Below are 21,607 nucleotides of genomic sequence, written 5' to 3'. Positions count from 1 at the left end.
AGGTAACATAAAACACCTTGACAGATCTTATAAAGGAGAGAAGAGAGTACCACCAGAGTACCACCAGACTCCAATTCATGAAAATCAAAATAGACACCATTTATTCATGCATTTTTCATATTTTATTGGTGTATTGTATCATGTCCCAAGCAATGTGCTAGGTAACTAATTTCTGTTGAAAAAAACACATTTTGGTAGTCTGCCAGAGAATGAGTTCGAGGAGTTGGAAATACCAGAGTTGGAGAGGTCTAGCCAACAAAGAAGCTCCAATACCTGAACATCAAGAATGAAATGAGTTACAGGACTTTTAGGCCCTGCCTTAGATCTTCACCAACATGGTCCCTCCAAAGTCACCTCCAGGGCCTACAGAAGCCAGAGTGCTATTTTGAGGAGAAGGAGCCCTGGTCACAGAGACAAAATGGCAAAAATTGACTCTGCATTGCCCTTTTTTTCCTAGGGCTCTAGAACCCAAATATCTTCCTCAAATGTACATACCCAGCTTTCTCCAAGAGAATAAGAAATTACACAAGAACTCATCCAAACAATATCATAAACAACTTCTTCCTCAGATCCCTGGATATTAATTATTTTTCTACTACGGGAAACTCTAATGACAAGGTTGAACTCATGCACACAGCTGAGCCAAATCCTTGACAATGAGCTCTTGAGTTAATTTGTAACTGAAAAACGTACGCACTTAAGTAAAGGGGTTGTTTCCATGATGTGTTCCAAGAATACATCAGTTATTAAAAGCAGGGTTCAAGTATTCACACTTGACATACAGAATTAGACAAGATTAAATAGTTTTCTTCACTACTCAATTTCTCAGAATCTTTAAGACTATGTTAAAAATAAATTTCTAACTCCCAAGCTTATGCATATTAAACTGTCTGTTATATCATCTTGATTTTATCAACAGCAGTGCCCGCTATTAGTGATGTAAACCAGAGCAATGACCATTTCAAAAGGTCCTCTCCTCAACCAATCAAATGGTGGCTTCATGTTCCTGCCTTATTTGGGCAAAACTTCCTTTTCTTATCCAAGATCTAGTCCTTCCCTTGTAACTCAGAAAGATCAAAGTCACTTTTGAGAGGTACAGCTCTCCCTTACCTCTCAGGTAATAAATTCAACTTGACTTTTCAGTTCTAATAATCTCCACATACATTAGAAATTTCCAAGAGGAAGATAGAGAATATGCCTTTCCCAAGCTTACCCAGCTACGGACCACTTTTCTCAATGTGCCTTAGACTCAAGCTTTCCTGCCATCTTCCTTGAGGTGCATCCAAAGTCATCTCTGTGTTTATCAGGCTATTATAATTCCATATTTGTAAATGACCAGCCAACTTGAAGATGAAATTCTTAAGCTCCCATATAAGAAAAACTGAATGCACAAAGAACAGGACATGATTACATATTTACCAAAGCATCTAATGCCTGACCAAGTGGGTCCCCACCACTTTGAATTACATGTTCTCCTTGCAAGTTTAAATGAGTCCAGTTATAAAAATGTCACTTACACATGACTCTTCCAATACCATTCACTTTCTGTGTTCACCTGGTATTCAGCTAGTCTCAGACTGAACAACTAAAAGAGTAGAATGACATGCACTTTCAGATGAGCCCACTCCACTAATTACTCTTGCCATTTCTTTGATTTTTGGAAAATAGTCTCTCTCTTCCAAGTGCAGAAGCAACCATTTTCCTAATAATTAGGTCTTTGTTCTTCATCAAATACTGTTAAAAAAAAATAACAACCTAATGCCCCAATCTCCCCACTACGGCTTTAGTCCAAGCACTTGACCTACAATAATAACTTTATAAATCACCTTTCCACATCCACTCTTGGACCCCTTCATTCTCTTCTGTGGCCAGAAGGATCTCATAAAAATATATATCTAATCATGTCACTTAATTAAAATCCTTCAGTGGCTTCCCATTAGCTGTAGCAGATAATGTTTAATTTATCCATAACACCTTTGGTCTATCAGATCTGATCCCTGTTCACAATACCAGGTCCATCTCATATATTTCTCTGTGGTTCTCTGGCCCTAGACACACTATCCCTTCAGTTTCTCTAATACTCTAAGCTCCTTTCCACCTCAGGACCCTTGCATATGCACTATTTCCCATTACTTCAAATATCCTTTCTTACCCCACTTCCCACTCCTACCCCCAATCTCAGCCTGCCCACTCATCCTTCAGAACTCTGGTCAAAGCTTACTGCTCAAGAAAGTTTCCCCTAACCATCTCTCTTCCAGCACCATCACCAGGATTAGGACCACCAGTCATAAAGTCTCATCACATGCTGTACTTCTCCTTTGTAGAACCTACCACAGTCATGAATAATTTATACAAATATGTTTCTTTCCTCCCAAACACATACACCACAAGAAAGTTAGCTCCACGAGGACAGGTTGTTCTCCACTGTATTCCATATACTACCACAGTGTCCAGGAATAGTAGTTACTCGATAAATAAATCCCATCGATGAATGAAGGACCAAAAACTGGACTGACAGAAAACCAGTCACATAAAAAATGGACTGTAATCTCTGTAGTTCTGTCTGTAAATATCCCATACTCTGTGGGTTGGGGTTATTTTTTAGATTTTATTTATTTATTTGACAGAGAGAGAAATCACAAGTAGGTGGAGAGACAGAGGGTGGGCCGGGGGGTGGGGGAGGCTCCCTGCTGAGCAGAAAGCCCCATGTGGTGCTCAATCCCAGGACCCTGGGATCACAACCTGAGCTGAAGGCAGTGATTTAACCCACTGAGCCACCCAGGCGCCCCCCCATTCTCTGTGTTTTAAAAGTATAAATGAATTACCATAAACAATATTAGATTAGAATCTCCAATTTAGGGGCGCCTGGGTGGCTCAGTGGGTTAAGTCCTCTGCCTTCGACTCAGGTCATGATCCCAGGGTCCTAGGATCGTCGGGCTCTCTGCTCAGCAGGGAGCCTGCTTCCCTTCCTCTCTCTCTCTGCCTGCCTCTCTGCCTACTTGTGATCTCTGTTAAATAAATAAAATCTTAAAAAAAAAAAAGAATCTCCAATTTATACCAATCACAAAAATAAATGCAAAATCTAAAAAGGAGAGCAAAAAATGTACTAAAAAAAAATATAGGAGGAAGCCCTGATGATTTTGATGTGGAAAAAAATGTTCTGAAACAAGACATGACATGAAAATCAAAGCTACTGAGAAAGAGAGTATCACATTTATCTGATTTGAGTTAATTTAAAAAAAAAATTTTTTTTAAGATTTTATTTATTTATTGGACAGACAGAGATCACAAGTAGACAGAGAGGCAGGCAGAGAGAGAGAGTTAGGGAAACAAACTCCCCGCTGAGCAGAGAGCCCGATGCAGGGCTGGATCCCAGGAACCTGGTATCATGACCTGAGCTGAAGGCAGAGGCTTAACCCACTGAGCCACCCAGGTGCCCCCTAAATAAAATCTTTAAAAAAAAATTTGAATATGGAGGAAAATATTCTTACATGTGGATTTTAAGATCATACACTGGTGCCGTCTCTGGGAGGTAATTTGGTAGGATTGAATGTATACAATGTATACAACCTATGACCCAACAATACTTTCTGTCTGTCCCAGAGTAACATTTGCATGTATGCATGAAAAAGATGTTTACTATAGCATTGTTTGTGTTAGTAACAATTATAAACAACACATATTATCTATAGGCAAATGCCTAGTCACACTAAAGAATGTTACGAATGCAAAAAGTAGGAGGAATAAGGCAGATCTGTATGTACTATGAGCAGGTCTCCAAGGCCCAGTACTAGGAGAAAATAGCGAACTGAGGAATCTAACATGAATCCACACATATATGCACATGCACACAAAATAATATTATATGACTTCTATGAATACACACGTTTATTATATGTAAATGTAGGGTAAAGGTCTGGAAAGTAAGTACCTGAGAAGGAACCTTTGGTGGGAGAGACGAGGAAGCCAGGACTAGTAAAAGATCACTAACTATCTGCAATGTTTGAAATGTTTAGAAAAACATTTATGTATCATTTATGAACTTAATATTTTACAATATTGAATGAAATCCATAACCAGAACATCTGACACACAGTAGGCCTTCACGAACCGTATATTCCTGGCCCTCCATCAAAAGTGATGAATACCCCGGCTTCAAACGCAGTAGACTGATCCCAGCAATGTGTCCCACGAAAATAAAACGTGTAAGAAAGACACAGATGGGGGAGGGGGGAGAGAAGGCCCTCCCATGGCATGTGGAAAGTGGTGACTTAGGGGGTTCAAGGGACAGGGAGAGTAAAGAGGAAAATAGCAGAAGTCACTGACCTAGACACAATTGAACAAATAAGATCAGGGAGGTCAGTCATAACAAAACACAAAGACATGCTCCAAGGAAAACAGAAGAGAACAGAATACCCTAAATCTTCCCTTACTAAGCTTCTACTACGTTCCAAAGGGTTCACATGCAATATATCCCTTAGCTCTCAGAGCAAGGTTTATAATTACACCCATTTTAGAAGATGAACACTGAACCTCAGAGGGGTAGAGGGGTTTGCCCGATGCCCCACAACTGTTGGCGAATGCAAGAGCCAAACCCCAAACTACTCTCTTTGCTATCCTGCTTCGCGAACAATTAAGAAAAACCAAGCCTCCAAAATCAAAGCAGAGATCAAAAAACGGTGAAACGGGTCTGTGCGTAAACTGAAGGCCCGGGGCTGCAGGAGGGGCGTGCGGCCGGAAGCGGTCTGGCCCCAGGCTTTCCGCGCTGGGTCCCCGCGACCATCAGAGCCTCCACCCGCGCCGAGCACAGAGACCAAACCTCCCACCGCCTAGAAGGGCTCCAGCGCCGCGAGGAGGCGGGGCAAAGCCCAGTTTCCGGTTCCGGGCGCAAAGGCCCCACGTGTTCCGACCCGCCAGGCGCCGCGCGGCTCGGATCCGGCGGCGCTGCTACGGCCGAGAGTGGGTGGGGGAGAAGCCGGGGCAGGGGAGGAGCCGCCGGAGCTGTCGGAGCCGTGAGTGCTGAGGGGCTGGGCCGGGTCGGGCCGGGCCGGATCGCGTGGAGTCGGGCAGGGCAGGGCGGGGAAGATGGGGGAGAGGTCTGAGACCCCGCCCCCCCAGAGCCTGGGGAGATCGCACTGTCCTGGAAGAAGGGGCGGCGGCAGGGCAGTGAGGGGCCCGAGGCGTTGCGGTCCCCGGGGCTCCCGTGGCCGGAGCTCGAACCTCTGGGGACGCGGATGGCGTTCCGGGCTTCTTTCGGTGCAGCCACCGCCCTCCGCCCCCTCCTGAGGCCTGCAGAAACGCAGTTAGTTCGTACCTCCCTTTGCTTCCGCGCCAGCTGGCCCCCCCGGCACCCAGAGAGGAGTAGCCTAGGCCCCTCTGTTTCCCCCAGCTTTTTCTCACCCCGTCTTGAAGATTGTTCAAGAACCACCCCCCCTCCATCCCCCGCAGTCCCCCGGCCCAGACCAGCCCCATTTCTTTCCACCACCAAACTCCCCCCTCGCCAACACACGTACAGATACACTCACCCGTGATCTTATCACCCTTGGACACCGTCTGGCCTGTGGCTTTTCAGCTGCCACTGTGACCGACCCCACGTTTCCCCTCAAGCTAGTAGCTTCTGTCTCCACTTGCAGCTTCCCTCCCCCCAAGCCCTCACAGCCAGTTATGGCACTTCTGAACCCCACCGTTAGCAGGAGGAGACAGACCTCTGCTTCTTGTCTGGTTTGACCAAAAGTTTGTTAGTTCCTATGCCTTGGATATTCTGTTTTCTCAGGGGGCAACCCGGTTTTTATTTTTCTGGGCATTGGAGATTCTTGTCTCCCAGGCCCTTTGATTACCCTGGCTGCCTCTGTCCCTGTACTGACCACCCCAAAGGTGACCTCGTAGGCCTAGCTGTTCTGTGACCTCCTTGGTCCTGGAGAGCACTGTCACATCCAGGCTCTCACTCCGATGTCAGGGTGAGAACTGTCGGTTTTCCTCTGTCCACACACTGCAGGGGACCCCCAGGACAGCCCGACTCGGGAGCCACAGAAAGCTAGTGGAGTCCCCCTTCCCTCTTCCCAGCTTCTCTTCTAAGTCACCCCCCCCCCGCCCCCCGGGCTTTGATCCAGAAAGCCACTTTAGAAAGGTTGTGAGGAAGCCATTGGGAGAGAGGCGTGTAGGTGGGAAGTATGTGACGACCAAGCAGTTAGGGTTTGTGGCCACTTGTCTTGGGTAACTTTCTGCTGATAGATCTAGTATAAGAGGGCCGGCAGGGTTGGAGGGAGGAAGGGGATTTTTCCTCTTAGGATCAAATACCTGGGATTCATAATCTTTCCCCCTTTCTCCTCCAGCTGTACCCATTTTGCACTCTTTTAAATACTATATTGCAGTAGACAGTCATTTCAAGGGCACAGCAAGGTTTACTACGATGTGAGGGACTCTTGGGCATTACAAACTATACAGATGAGGTAAGTTACAGGTTTACATTTTTTTGTGGTTAATTTGGCACAGGCATAAAACAGCCCTAGACTCTTGACTTTTGCAAACTTTCCTTTAAATTTAGGCAGCACCGGGGCGCCTGGGTGGCTCAGTGGGTTAAAGCCTCTGCCTCCGGCTCAGGTTATGATCCCAGGGTCCTGGGATCGAGCCCTGCATCAGGCTCTCTGCTCAGCAGGGAGCATGCTTCCCTCCCTCCCTCTCTCTCGCCTACTTATGATCTCCATCTGTCAAATAAATAAATAGAATCTTTAAAAAAAAAAAAAAAAATTGGGGCAGCACCGGAAAAGTTGGATGCTTTCTGCCAAATCTCAAGTTTACTTTCTTTAGGTACTGGCTCTCAAACTTAATGTGCATCTCAAGCACCTGAAGGGAAGGCTTGTCAAAGAGATTGCTGGGGCCTCCCCCAGAGTTTCTGATAACAGGTCTGGGCCTGGGCTTGAAAATCTGCACATTTCTGACAAGCTTTTAGGTGCTTGTGCTGCTGGTTTGGGTTTCTCACACTGAGAACCACTGCCTTTGGCCAAGCTCCTTCACATAAACAGTGCAGTGGTTTGGGAAATCAAAAGACATATGTGTGTACTTCTGTTAGAAACCAGTAATGTGATCTTGTGTGGATAATTTAACCACTTAGGTCTGAGTTCTTTCGTTTTTAAAATTAAGAAAGCTTACTTAAAAAAAAAAACCCTCAGTAATTGCTAGTGTTCTTATGCCAAATAGAAGATGAAATATTGATGAATTTTCCCCTTGATTTTTCTTAATTCTCTTGATAGGAACCTCCATTTTGACCATATTACTTATATCCTTATTTAGGTTTTTGCTACGAATTGCTAGTATGCTAAAGTCCCTGCTGTTTCGCAACTACTTACTAAACTCTTTAAGGTTAGAGCCAATGCTTTTTTCATCTTTCTCCTTCTGGCAGTTTGGATTGTGTGAGACACACAATTGATAGTCAGTAGGTATTTGTAGAATGAATAGCCTTATCCCCATATCCCCTGCTATCTTTTCCCTTTGAAGAAGTTTTTCTTCCCTAGTTTTGCATCGTAAAGCAGCGGTATATGGCTATGCCACTTGATTCCCCCAGGCCATTGGGATAAATGCCGATGCCAAATTCCTATAACTGTCCCTGTGAGTGATTTATTACCAGGTCCTGGCACCCACTGATTCTAAATTTTAGTGCATCCGTATCCAAGTTGGAGTAGGAGAAATAGCTTAATAAAATTCAACACATTTTACTGAGCACCTTTTCTACCAAGCATTCAACAAAGTGTTAGGCACTTGGAATATAAAAATGAATAAAGAGGTCTTTGCCATCCCACGATGCCTTCTACTCTTTGCACCATGATTTTTTTTTTTTAAAGATTTTATTTATTTATTTGTAAGAGAGAGAGAGAGTGAGAGCGAGCACAGGCAGACAGAGTGGAAGGCAGAGTCAGAGGGAGAAGCAGGCTCCCTGCGGAGCAAGTAGCCCGATGTGGGACTCGATCCCAGGACGCTGGGATCATGACCTGAGCCGAAGGCAGCTGCTTAACCAACTGAGCCACCCAGGCGTCCCTGCACCATGATTTTATCTGCAGTGGAAACCTGCTGCTCTTCTGATTCCTCTGGTCCGCAGGCATGGGGCCCATCTTTTATCATCTCCTCATAAGTGAGGGAGCCTCGGGCAATGCCGGAAGGAAGTCCTCTAGATACAAAGCAAAGAGTATTTTTGACAATATCAGTTACAAAACTAAAACCATAATACATGACCCTTGAATTCACTGTTCCTAATTACCCATATTTACTGTTCGGGTCAGGGTCTAGTTATAAAATATATTATCCTGTTGTTTTTCATTAAATGATGTTTCCTGCATCCCTGTGATTGGCCTTGGTCATATTTATTGTAGTAATGAATTGGGTACAGCTACTTTAACTCTGGCTGCCATAGGAGCACTGCCTCCCTCATTAGGATGGGTGCCCGGTTTGGTGAGCGCCCTTTTCCCACTTCAGACCACTTTGTGATGTTCTGCCTTAAACTGAGCCCTAAGGGGCGCCAGGGTGGCTCAGTGGGTTAAAGCCTCTGCCTTCAGCTCAGGTCATGATCCCAGGGTCCTGGGATCGAGCCCCACATCGGGCTTTCTGCTCTGCAGGGAGCCTGCTTCCTCCTCTGCCTCTCTGCCTGCCTCTCTGCCTGCTTATGATCTATGTCTGTCAAATAAATAAATAAAATCTTTTAAACTGAGCCCTATAATTGACCTGCTTTATTTAAGCCATCGACTACCTCTACGTAACCGTTAAGGTTAAGAAGCCTAGCTTCCCATTGGACATTAACCAGTATTGTCAGGACGGCCAGATACTCCGTTCTGGATTCTTAAAATCTTGTTTTTGGCTTCTACCCATCTAAACTCTTGGAACTTCTTAGGCTAGTATGCCATGGCCCAGGTATTCATTCAGTAAAGAAGCCTTATATCCTTATTCCTCTCAAAGCCCCTCTGTTACCATTTAAAAGCAAGATGGTTTTTCAAAGAATGATCCAGCTTTCTGTCTTTACATGGAAAATCATTCCCATTTCCCAGATAACACATCTTGAGGAGGTAGAACCCAGATCCCCTACCTGCAAGGGCAGCAGTACCAGCACTCCTGCACGGCCTCCTGAGCCTGTGGTACACACCTAGAAAAAACATTTTAATTCAAAATATAGTGAATTGGTATGCTTTTTATAGTTTATTTCACATTCTTTTTTTTTTTTTTTAAAGATTTTATTTATTTATCTGACAGAGATCACAAGTAGGCAGAGAGGCAGGCAGAGAGAGAAGAAGGGAAGCAGGCTCCCTGCTGAGCATAGAGCCTGATGTGGGACTTGATCCCAGGACCCTGAGATCATGACCTAAGCTGAAGGCAGAGGCTGTAACCCACTGAGCCACCCAGGCACCCCAACACTTTACTTTTGATAATAACAGTAGACAGACCAAGATTTTTCCTGTGCATTTAAATTTTTTTTTGGAATGACAGTGAAAAAAAGGGCCTTTTGCTTGTTCATTGTTTAAATCTTGTGTTCTTCCCAAAAGGATTTAAAGTAGTTGGAAGGGAAGAGAACAAAATAAATTGAGCATCTGCTCTCTCCTGGGCTCTATGCTATAGTGATTCTGTATGTAACATCATTTACTCCTTAAAGAACCGTGGGAGTTAGGTAGGATAGCCACATTTTGAGAATGAGACCCAAGACATAGGGAGTGTCACGTGGCCAGTAAATGAGGAGAGGGATCCAAACCCAAGGCTCCAAAGCCCCAAACCATTATGTGGAAAGCATGAATACACACTTGTGTACAGGACAGTTAACCATAAAAGATAATCTTGGCAGTAGAGGGATCATACCAGATAATCTTTAGTTTTAAACAAGAATACAGCGGAGCCCCTGGAGGTATCTCAGTTGGTTAAGCGTCCAGCTCTTGCTTTTGTCTCAGATCACAGTCTCAGGGTCATGAGGTAAAGCCCCGTGTGGGGTTCTGTGCCGAGTGCAGAGTCTGCTTGAGTCTTTGCCTCACCCTCTACCCCTTCCCATTTTTTCTTCCTCTCCTTCCGTCTCTAAAAAAGAAAAACCAAAGCGTTAGAACAGGGCAGTTAACAATTTAGTTGATTCCTATTCTAGAATGATGATAGGAGCAGTTGGAAGGTCTGGTTAGCCCCAGAGAACAGGCATACCCAGATTTCCAGGTTATGGGCCAGCATTAGGGTAAAAAATAAAATTGGAGGCAGTCATTTGAACCCTGATGCCTACTGAAGATGATTTGCCGGTAAATAGATCACTATCTCTCTATTGCTGTATGACCACAAACCTTGTCATTTAAGGTCCAGAAAGCCCTCCCGAAGCAGTCAGATTTTCAGGTAGAGAACCAGATATCCTCTTATTGCCTGCAGTTTTTGTTCTTGTCCATAGAATGCAGTTACGGCCTTCGCTGGCATGTGACACATTTAGATAAGGGGCAGAGGTAGCTGGACCAAAGGCGGGAGGAAGCTCTTGCCTTTTCCACAACTCCCCAGTCCTGCTCCATTCACCCTAGAAACACTCAAAAAACGAGGTCTTGGAGCATGCCCACCCCTAGGCTTGTGAAGCTTTTCTGTAGACATTGTTTCAGAGCCTTCTAGAACCAAGTCTTTTGCTCTTCCTGGCCTGGCTTCAGTCTCTATAGAGTCTTCAGTTCTTATCTGTCATTGTGGAACCCTTCCAAGGGCAGACATGGAGGGAAGGTATTAGAAGAGCATGGACAACAAGTTGCAGGATGGATTGCAGTGTAGCATATCCCAAGAACCTAGAATGAAACAGTGTCCATTTTCTGTTTCTAATACTTGACATTTGCACAGCACATTTTCGTTCATAAGCTCACAGAGTTCAGCTAGTCCTGTGAATTAGAGTAGTTATCTGCAGAGGACTCTTGTATCATCTCGTGGTTCCCTTAGAGCTCCTCCAGTTACTTGAGGATGTGGGGCTGGGACATGCATCTTTGGAAACCTAACCCAGTGTTCTTTCCATGCGCTGCCTGCCTCCTATTCCTTCCCATTCCTTGTCCCATCAGGGGCTCCTCTTCTGCCCATCATCCTGCCATTGCTGATCTGTTTGTCTTTGTCTCTTCCTAAGCTGCCAAAGTAAATCCAAAACAAATAGTGGAAACTTCAGTTCACAATTTCTGAGAGGATTTAGAAATGGCAGGTTTTAATGTAGACCTTGTACGTTCCTTTGTCTTTAGAGAGCAAAGCCCTCTGAGAGCAGGAATGCTTCTGTCAATGCAGACCTCATAGACTCTGCAGTAGACGATCTCTGGTAGCCAGTGCTATGTGGAAACGAGGAGCACTTCTAGTCCGCCTCCCTGGTCACGGGTCCTCAGACTTCAAAGATGATTGCGATCCCTTAATTAAGCCAAAAGACTATCAATTCATTGTTATCTCAGAACTCCCAAAGAAAACAGCTTCACTGAAGATGGGCATAAAATTTTAAAAGCTACAAACCGCATAGTAAACAGACTACCATGGGGTAGAGACAGCAGATCCAGTAGGTAAGACAGTGACCACATAAAGATCTAGAAATGAGGGAACTCTGTAAAGCAGGCTATGAAATGAAAGTAAGTAGTGGATATTTAAGGCTACCAGAAGAGAAATAAGAGCATGAATGAATGAAAAGCCATTTGAGATAAGAGATAATAAGAATAAACAACAGGGTCATTGAAATTAAACTCCGTTTTATGGGCAGCATGACATTAGACCCAACCCTTTTTTTTTTTTTTTTAAAGATTTTATTTATTTATTTGACAGATCACAAGTAGGCAGAGAGAGCCGATGCAGGAATAGATCTCAGGACCCTGAGATCATGACCTAAGCCAAATGCAGCAGCTTAACCCTCTGAGCCACCCAGGTGCCCTAGACCCAGCTCTTAAGAGTGGATTGTTAACCTTGAAGGTAGATCTGGGACTGAGGTAATGAAGCCCCCAAAGACTAAAAAATGAAGAATGCCTCAGATTGCATGTGGAGAGGGGTCTGCAGGGGGCAGGACCGGGAAGACTAGGGGTAAAATTTAAACGAAGTTGTTCATTCAACATACAAGCATCTGTTAAATGCCAGGGTGATGTAGGAGATGGTCATGTTTTAAAAGTTCCTTTTAATGCCTTTCAGTGGTTCATAATGACTCAACCAGAGGAATGGGAGTGGAGATGAGATGGATTTGAGAGACCCTTAGAAGGAAGGATTAACAAGATCAGTAAATTAAAAAGTATAGAAACAGTGGAGGGAAAGGTGGGTTCTTCCTGATAAAAATAGGAAGAAAACTTTATTCATTTAAATTCACTTCATGTGCACTTCATCATACATGTTGGAAACGTCAAGGAGGTTCATAGGAAGCGTAGCTGGGGACCATGTGTGCCATGCCGGGATCCATACCATGGGTGTGGCGATGGCGTTGTGCCCAGGTTGCTGCACAGGCACAGTGATGTCCAGCCATTTTAAGGATGGGGGAGTGGGATCAAGGAAGACCCCTCAGAAGACATGGAATGGAAGCTGCCTTAGAAGTAAAGTTTCACCTAATGAGGGGTGAAGACTCAGAAGGAACAACATGTTCTTTTTTTTTTTTTAAGATTTTATTTATTTATTTGACAGAGATCACAAGTAGGCAGAGCAGCAGGCAGAGAAAGGGGGAAGCAGGCTCCCTGCTGAGCAGAGAGCCCAACATGGGGCTCCATCCCAGGACCCTGGGATCATGACCTGAGCCGAAGGCAGAGGCTTAACCCACTGAGCCACCCAGGCGCCCCGGAACAAAGTGTTTTAAAGCCAGAGAGCGTGGGGCTCATGTGTGCTTCACATGCATACTGTGTGTGTGTGTGGGTGTGTGGGTGGGTGTGTTGGAAAGGATTGAAGAGGAGGATGAAAGGAAAGCCTGCCTAATTTATAATACTACGAGTTTCTTTTTCCACTTAAAAGATGGGGGAATGGTTGAGGATCTTACAGGGAAGGGACGTGATCACATTTGCCAAGAGTGCTCATCACTCTTGTGATACTGTCCTCGGTAACTTGAAGGTAACAAACTTGCAGGCGGGGAGCTCCAGGTTGGAGGCAGTTGGGAGTAATCCGGACAAGAACTGATCAGGAGCTACGGTGCAAATCGTGGGAATGCAGAAGAGGGAACATGCCAAGAAATGGAACACACCATGCGGCATTGGAGCTGGGGGGTGGGAAGGTTGCATCTAGAAGGAACAGCCTTCCTATGAGCATGGTATCCTGAAGAGACACCCCCTTTTGGTTGGAAAATCAGCAGTTCGTGATAGCTTAGTGATAACACAGCAAAGGGGAGGGTATGAGGTTTGACAAAGCAGTTGAGGGCTGATGGGGAAGAGCTTCGTGTGCCACGCCAAGGATGTTCTAGCTGATCTTACTAAGAGAAGTATTCTGAAGTGTTGAGTGGTGCAGTTGGGACTCTAATGTAGAAAGATAGTTAGCATTGGGTTGCCATTGCCTTTCTAGGCACTTGACAGTGATATGTTTAATATTCAGTCACCCTAGTAGATGGATACCATCCTTACCTCCACGCCATAAATGGGGAAACAGGCACAGGGAGCATAGGAACTTAACTGTGGCCTCACACCTACCAAATGGCACACCCCCAGTTTAACGCCTGGCAGTCTGACAGTAGGACTCTCATCCGTCCCTTACACACCCTTGGTGTTTCTCCACCACCACACGCATCAGGACCATGTGTAGCATTTCTAAAGACACAGGTACCTCCATTGACTAAAGCCCAAGTGTCCAGAAAAGTGTTGAGCAGTACTTATTTTGCAAAAGCTCCACCATGATTATGCTGCCCTCTGTTTCCTCTTACACCGAGATCCCAGGTAGGCAGTAGGGTCAGTAGTCCAGGCAAGAACTGAGGGCCCAAGCTCAAGCAGTCTGTGGCAAAGAGGAGGAAGAAACAGATTGAGAGACTTACAAGGTAGAACTGGTTTAAGGGGCTGTAAGCAGTGGGGAAGAATCAGAATGGAGTCTAAAGATGACAGAGTGGAGTGTTTACTTAGCTAGTGATCTCAGCCAAGATAGGCTCTCAGGAAGTGGGGTGATTTGAGAGTCAGCGGAACTGTCAGTCAGTTTTGAACACTTGGGTTTGAGGGTCTAGAGGTGTTCCCATTAAGATGTCTTTTAATAAGCAGAATATTGCTCTGGGGGTGCCTGTGTGCCCGCCGCTTTCCTCACTGTTCCCTCACACAGTCCGCCCCTCAGATCTCTGAGAGGCCCCCGTTTACGGAGGAGTTCCTGTGGAGTGTGGTCAAGTTTGAAATCAGGCTTCCTAAAGGCTCCCCCATCTGTTTCAGCCTGGCAGATGGGTCTCTCTTGGTGTGTATGTAAACGTGTGTGTGTGACACAGATGGTGGTCAGTACGATGGGTTCCAGCCGGCGAGGAGCAGCGCCCTTTGTCCTCACCATTTTCCTTGCAGTTTCACAGGGTTCGTGAAGTAGAGATGCAGTGTTTTTCTGTTTTCTCTGTGGGGTGTGAAGCTGGCGGAGGGTGAGGGGTAAGAGAGCAAACTTGAGGCATAGATCATCCGATTTCAACCAAATCTGTTTATAGCTGATGGTGGTGGAGATGAGCGATAGGGTTTTAATAGGGTGAGAAAGTGTTATGTGTGCGGGGTCATGAGTGAACTCAGAACTGTTGTTCCTGTGTATCCGCTCATGCTTACGCTCTTGTTTGTCTCTGCTTCTCTGCCCCCAGGTCCCTTGCGAGAAACTCCTTGAGGTGCCCAGGCTGAGACTGGGGGGGAAATGACGGGGTGAGCTCTAGATGGTATGAGACCCCTCCCCACAAGAGCCAAACAATGGCTACAGCCTTGGAACCAGAGGACCAGGATCTTTGGGAAGAAGAGGGAATTCTGATGGTGAAATTGGAAGATGATTTCACCTGTAGGCCAGAGTCTGTCTTACAGAGAGATGACCCTGTGCTTGAGACCTCGCACCAGAACTTCCGGCGCTTCCGCTACCAGGAAGCCGCAAGCCCTCGAGAAGCTCTCATTCGGCTGCGAGAACTTTGTCATCAGTGGCTGAGGCCAGAAAGGCGGACAAAGGAGCAGATCCTAGAGCTGCTTGTGCTGGAACAATTCCTTACTGTCCTGCCTGGAGAACTGCAGAGCTGGGTGCGGGGCCAACGGCCAGAGAGTGGCGAGGAGGCGGTGACGCTGGTGGAGGGTTTGCAGAAACAACCCAGGAGACCAAGGCGGTGGGTGAGGAGGGGGAGTCCTGATCTGTGTGATGTGGAGGGGGCTATTTGCTGGAAGGATGGATTTGGGGCATAGGGCGTACAGGGAGGGCCCTCATTGTTTACCCTTTAAAACTAATTGGCTCTGCTCTTGGGTTGCGCCTAGATGCATAAGGGGCAGAGGGGGGTGTGTGTGTGTGATTGCGTGTGTTTGAGTGAGTGAGTGAGTGTGACTTCTTTGGCTTTTGAAATCCCTGCTTAGGAACCATCTTAGGGATCTCAGCACTCAAGGATCAGATGGCTTTGGTTTCCCTTTCTTTAGCTGTCGAGCCTCCAGTTCTTGAGGCCAGTTTTGTGACTTCCTCAAAGGTCCTCTTAGACTCTCAGTCACAGATCCCCCTCCTGAGACCATAAGACAGGGAAGCAAACTACGAGGAGAGCCACAGGTGGGAGCAGTGGAGATGGAAAGGATGGGTGTCTCAGAGCTCCAGGTGACAAGGGCAGGGGTGAGGGCAGTGAGGAAGCTGTGCAGCAGTGTCCGAATGTCCCCCTTCGTCCTGGCGAGGATAACCTTCAACAACTTGGGTGTCCCAGTAGCACCAGAGACTCCCCTCCTTATCTAGGACCCTCTGGGAGTGTTTCTTTTGGCAGCGTCTCCCAAAATAAGCCCTGATGTCAATCGAGACTTTCCTCTTGACTCCATGCTGACTGGAAATTGGAATTATTCCCAGGTGACTGTCCATGTTCATGGCCAGGAGGTCCTGTCAGAGGAGACGGTGCATCCGGGAGCAGAGCCCGAGTCACCTAGTGAGCTGCAGAACCCTGTGCAGATCTCGACTCCTGAGGCATCCTGTGAGGAAACTGTACAGAGCCCGGATCTGAGGCCACTGGAAGAGCAGAGCCTGTGCCATGAATTGGAGTTCCAGCCCCTGCAGGAGAGCGGTGGGAAGCCTCAGCAGAAGGGGGCATTGTGGCGGGCAGAGTGTGGGAAGGGGGCTAGTTCCCCTCTACGGAGGAGGCTAGGGGTGCAGCATAGTGGGAATAAATCACAGAATCCAGGGTATTGAGAGGAGACATTCCTAGCTAGCGTCCCCCAGAAACCCGGCCAAGCTGAAATAGCCAACCCATCCTTGCTTGTCCTCTTGGCATGTCAGTAGTTTTCCACATGGTGGCAGTGGGAGGACTGACCTGCCCTTGGGCCGGTTTCTGGATTCCTGCCAAAGAGCAGGAGAGCCGGTCAGCTGTTGCCGCTTAAACACCGCACTGTTGCTCATCTTTGCCTTCTTTTCTTCATAGAGGTGCTGGCGTCCCAGGACCCAGATCTCCCCGAAGAGAGGAGCACTGGAAACCCAGAGATGGTTGCCCTTCTTACTGCTCTTTCACAGGTGTGCTCTGGTTTCCCCTCTGTGCCTCAGAGAATTTGAAGAGCCACCAGGCATTAGCTGAACAGGTCGGACAGGGCACAAATTTCCACTCTCCTTTGCCAACTTAAGTTCTCAGTTCTAGACGTGCCTGCAGCAGGGGGAGTTGCATGGAAGGGGATGAATGACCGTAGTCTCATTTGGATCTGCAGGCTCCAGAGCCTTTTTATTTGCCACTGCCCAGAGAGAGGGACTAACAAAATGGGATTATTTCATAACTCTCTGGTACAACCCGGAAGTGGCTGAATGAGGGCTTATTTTTGGTTTTTACAAGTCAGCTTGCTAGTCATTTGTGAGAATGGCTGACTGCTGCAGAAATGCTTTCTGAAATTGTGTGGTATCCTGTCGCAGGGGCTGCCCTCAGGCCACAACACATAGGAAGCCCTTCCCATGGTCAGGGCCTCAAAACTAGGCTGTGATGCTGGAGAGGAAAGGAAAAGGCTGCATCTGTGGTTTCACACTGCAGTCCAGGTGCCACCGAAGGGCCTGTGTGTGCTGTGCTGACCCTGTAGGTGATAGGGGTGCCTGGAGAAGGTCAGGGAAAGCTTTCCAGAAAAGGTGAATTTTTGCAGAAATATAGGTAGCATTAAGGCATCAGATAAGGTGTTAATGAAGACCTTTAAGACTCTTCTTGTACGTTAACCACTGTGCTCCAGAAGAAGAGCAGAGTCTGGCCCTGAGAGAAAGCAGTGGGACTGGGAGGCCCAGAGGAGGAAATAAGAAAGTGCAGAAATAGGAAGTCGGGGAGCAGCAGCCCGGAGTGCTGCAGATTTCCTGTGCATGCCTTTTGTCTCCAGCCATAATCTTCATCCCACGAACAAGATAGGCACCTCTGGGAGCATCCCAGTTGTTTTGTTTTGTTTTTAATTTGTTTTGTTTTGTTTTGTTTTAATTTTTGGGGGGGAGCATCCCGTTTTAACCGAAGCCTGTGTCTTTTTAGGGATTGGTAACTTTCAAGGACGTGGCTGTGTGCTTCTCCCAGGACCAGTGGAGCGACCTGGATCCAGCACAGAAAGAGTTCTATGGAGAATATGTGTTGGAAGAAGATTGTGGAATTGTGGTCTCTTTGTGTAAGAAATTTCAAGTGTTTCTAGGGTGTTTGAGCACAGAGGTCTTTCTCCTCTTGAAAGTTGTGGGGGTCTTAGGCCTTAGAACTGTATGCGCCACGCTTCTCTTAGCCTACCCCACCAGCAAGACTGAAGGATGAGCTAAAAGCAAGACAGTGTCCTTCCAAGTTAAAGGGAAGAGGAAATGCTTAGAAAGTGGTTGGAAACTTCTAATAAGAAAATAAAATTATAATATATAGCTTTAGTATATTTGAGGTGGTGTGAGTTTTGAAACAAGCAGTAGAAGTTGAAGCTGATCTGCTTACTTGAATATGGGGAAAGAGGGAGCATTAACAGTCCTAGAACTATCAAGTTGCAGACGAAGGGCATGAAGTATGCAGGATTTGGTGAGAAGTGCTCAGGCTAAAAAGACCAGATTGGAGCCACTGACTGGGCCGACCATTTGTTCTTCTGTTGACCCAACAGCAAAGATCTGCTCTTAACACAGGGAATTGCTGAACCAATCGTAATGTCCCACTTTCCCTCTCTTGAGCAGCATTTCCAATCCCCAGACTAGATGAGATCTCCCACGTTAGAGAGGAAGAGCCTTTGGTCCCAGATATCCCAGAGCCTCAAGAGCCTCAAGAGCCAGAAATCCTGAGTTTTACGTACACAGGTGAGGAACGACAAAAGGCATCTTCCCCCGCAGGGCTGGCACTTCCCCTCTCCCTCTGGGGTGCCCCTCTCATTGGTTCTTCTGACCTGTTGGCCATTACCCCTGTCTCTCTCTGAATGCCAAATTCTTCTGTCTTCATCCTCCCCTTTCCCCTCCCGTCATTCGTGTGAGGGGTATGTAATGCAAGATGGTGGAAAAAAAAATGGGAACTTTGGAATGCAGCTGTAGTCCTTTACTAAGCAGATCACTTAAACTCTTGGTCCTCAGTGTCCACATTTGTGAAATGAGGATGATAATTTTTGTCCACACCAAGGCTTGTTGACAGTATGAGATAATGTATAAGAAAGTGCCTGGCACATGACAGAAATGAGTTGACTGGTTATTTCCTTCTCTCCCAGCCTCTGCAGTTATGAAATATGGGCTTCTCTCTGTGGTCTTGCCGTCCCAAGACTGTTTAAAAATCCCAGCGTTGTGTGGAAGGCATTGTCCCCTCTATAATTTCCCTTGTTCTCCTCTTACCCTCTCTACAGGAGATAGGAGTGAGGATGAAGAAGATTATCTCGAGCAAGAAGATCTGAGTTTGGAGGATCTGCACAGATCGATTTTGGGAGATCCCGAAATCCACCAGACTCCAGACTGGGAAATAGTCTTTGAGGATGATCCAAATAGACTTAACGAAAGAAGATTTGGTACAAATATTTCTCAAGTTAATAGTTTATCGAATCTTCGGGAAACCATGCCTCTCCACCCCTTGTTAGGGAGACACCATGACTGTCCTGTGTGTGGGAAGAGTTTCACTTGTAACTCCCACCTTGTTAGACACCTAAGAACTCACACAGGAGAGAAACCCTATAAATGTATGGAATGTGGAAAAAGTTACACGCGGAGTTCGCATCTTGCCAGGCACCAGAAGGTCCACAAAATGGGCACGTCATATAAATTTCCCCTAAACCGGAAGAATTTGGATGAGACCTCCCCTCTGGTCCAGGCTGAGAGAACTCCACATGTTGAGAAACCCTATAGATGTGACGATTGTGGAAAACACTTCCGCTGGACCTCAGACCTTGTCCGGCATCAGAGGACACACACAGGTGAAAAACCCTTCTTCTGTACTATTTGTGGCAAAAGCTTCAGCCAGAAGTCTGTGCTGACAACACACCAAAGAATCCACCTTGGAGGCAAACCCTACCTGTGTGGAGAGTGTGGAGAGGACTTCAGTGACCACAGGCGGTATCTGGCACACCGGAAAACACACGCAGCCGAGGAACTGTATCTCTGCAGCGAGTGTGGGCGCTGCTTCAACCACAGTGCCGCGTTTGCCAAACACCTGCGAGGACACGCCTCTGTGAGGCCTTGCCGGTGCACCGAATGTGGGAAAAGCTTCAGTCGGAGGGACCACCTCGTCCGGCATCAAAGAACCCATACTGGCGAAAAGCCGTTTACGTGCCCTACCTGTGGAAAAAGCTTCAGCAGGGGCTATCACTTAATCAGGCATCAGAGGACCCACTCAGAAAAGACCTCCTAGCTAGGTTCCCATGTGAGGAGGTCTGCATTCAGCCCTCACCTGGGGATGGGCCAGGAGACGCCCTCTTGTCAGCCTGGGAAGACCTTTTCTGGGGAGTCTCCCTGACGTGCCCAGATCTACATCACCTCTTCCCACAGCTAACTAAAGTCCCCCAGGCAGAACCTCTCAACCTTCTTCTACTTCTACACCTTGAGGAGGTTTTTTGCCCAAAGTACAACCTGGGTGGAGGCTTCTCCTTGACTGGAGTGTTCCTGCCTCTACCTCATGGGTGTGAAGCAGGAGATGTAGAAGACTTAACAATATCATGGTTATTATACTTTCCCCTAAATAGTCTGTTGCATATCCTAAAGACTGCTTCACAGCCTCAAGTATAAAGTTGCCCAGGACAGCCCTTTAGGTTTGGTGAGGGACCGGCCTCTAGGATTCTGTCCTTACTGGGCTCAGATCTTAAAGCACACAGCCCTGAACTCAAGGCAGGAGATCTGCATCCTCATGGCTCTGCCACACATTCACATGATAACTACAAATCTCTCACTGGTTCACTTCTTCACCATGCACTTTCCTTTGATACCTGGGGAGAGATGGGAGAAGTGTCTGATGGGGGAAAACCTTGAGGCTGTTTCATATGAACCTTGTCAGGCTGCTTCCTTACCTGTTGCCAAAATACCAGGGGCCAGACCCTGCTAGAAAGGAGGATTTAGTCAGAAGCCTCTTTTGCTGGGGGTGTTTCCCTGTTGGAATACTCTGCCCACCCTCCTCAGTATTCTACCAGCCTCTTGGTTTTGCCCCTAGCACTTCTGCAAAAGGGAGATGGAACAGCTGGGTGCCAGGGGAGTCAGTAAAGCATAATGACATCACAGTGAAGTCATTTACATTCCCACATACGTACAAGCCCACCTACCCTGCCCTCTTTGCGTGGGTTTGCAAAGGGATTTTGGAACCATGTCAGCTAACCTAGGTACGATAATAATTACAGAATCACAATTGACTGGGTCACTTCATTTATATGAAGAACACAAGAAGACCTGAGACCAAATTATGAGGAAAATTTTGTAAAAGCTGTTGCTGCTGGCTAAGGCCATCAAGACTATACTGACACCCAGCCCCTATCATCCCTGCCTTGGTTCTCTGATATCAGGGAAAATTATGAACCCCAGCACCTGGGACCCTGAAGAATTTACCAGGAGTAAATGGCTTTCATGTATTTGCGTTGTTTGCTTTTTCTTATGTGATCTCATTTTTATGTAATTAAGAACTAAATAGTAGTATCTCATGGCTGATAGTAGGTTCTCTGTTGCCTGATTAAGGATCCTTGGAGATGGGGAGGAATAATTACGAGCCTCACCTGCTCTGCTTGTGGGAGTGGCAAGGGCTGGGTGAGCGTCCTCCATAAATGGAGCATAGGGTATGGGATTAAAGCATGAGAAGGGAGATTGTCTTCTGTGCCTGGTTTCTTCAGCTGTTTCTCAATCCATTATGTGCCAGTGTGTACAGAGAGGATGGGTAGGATAACAAGGTTTCAGCCCTAACAGCTCAACAACGCAATTCACATTTTGGCGGGTACTGAGAACTCCAGTTGCCCAGTCTGGCTTTAATACCAGTCAGCCGTTGTCCTGGAAATACACAGGTATGGAATAAATAAAAGTAACACGGGCAGCCCCATCCCCTGGTTTCTGGAACTTTCCATTTTATTAACTTCCCAAGGCTTCAGGTTCCAGATAGTTTGGGACGTCATACATCCAAAGACATCAAGGA

The 21,607-nt window shown here is 46.6% G+C and overlaps 1 protein-coding gene across 10 annotated transcripts; it reads left to right on the top strand.

The window, feature by feature from the left end:
• The first annotated feature begins 4,880 nt into the window (after positions 1–4,880).
• Positions 4,881–21,283, top strand: ZNF202 (zinc finger protein 202). 10 transcript variants are annotated; one of them, XM_082684382.1, is made up of 11 exons: positions 4,904–5,012; positions 6,333–6,449; positions 7,291–7,359; positions 10,306–10,341; positions 11,764–11,924; positions 14,705–15,209; positions 15,916–16,126; positions 16,481–16,569; positions 17,546–17,675; positions 18,208–18,327; positions 18,858–21,283. In XM_082684382.1, the coding sequence occupies exons 6-11, from the start codon at positions 14,808–14,810 to the stop codon at positions 19,850–19,852; spliced, it is 1,947 nt and encodes a 648-aa protein (XP_082540508.1). In that variant the 5' UTR covers positions 4,904–5,012; positions 6,333–6,449; positions 7,291–7,359; positions 10,306–10,341; positions 11,764–11,924; positions 14,705–14,807; the 3' UTR covers positions 19,853–21,283. The 10 variants fall into 10 exon arrangements, with proteins under 10 accessions (XP_082540505.1, XP_082540507.1, XP_082540513.1 ...); XM_082684383.1 differs by lacking the exon at positions 7,291–7,359; XM_082684384.1 differs by lacking the exons at positions 7,291–7,359; positions 10,306–10,341 and having other exon boundaries at positions 4,888–5,012.
• Positions 21,284–21,607: the final 324 nt, after the last annotated feature.

Source organism: Mustela nivalis (genome assembly GCF_964662115.1).
Source record: "Mustela nivalis genome assembly, chromosome: 9".
NCBI classification, from domain to species: domain Eukaryota; kingdom Metazoa; phylum Chordata; class Mammalia; order Carnivora; family Mustelidae; genus Mustela; species Mustela nivalis.
The sequence above is the reverse complement of the archived record's forward strand: the minus strand, read 5'-3'. Positions and strand labels throughout refer to the sequence as shown.

What these genes read in the sequence shown, in the direction of transcription:
- ZNF202 (XM_082684379.1), top strand. Translation starts at nt 14,808, where the DNA reads ATGGCTACAGCCTTGGAACCAGAGGACCAGGATCTTTGGGAAGAAGAG. An exon ending in CCAGGAGACCAAGGCGGTGG is followed by an intron (nt 15,210 to 15,915) that starts GTGAGGAGGGGG and finishes AATTATTCCCAG; the next exon opens with GTGACTGTCCATGTTCATGG. An exon ending in TTCTTACTGCTCTTTCACAG is followed by an intron (nt 16,570 to 17,545) that starts GTGTGCTCTGGT and finishes GTGTCTTTTTAG; the next exon opens with GGATTGGTAACTTTCAAGGA.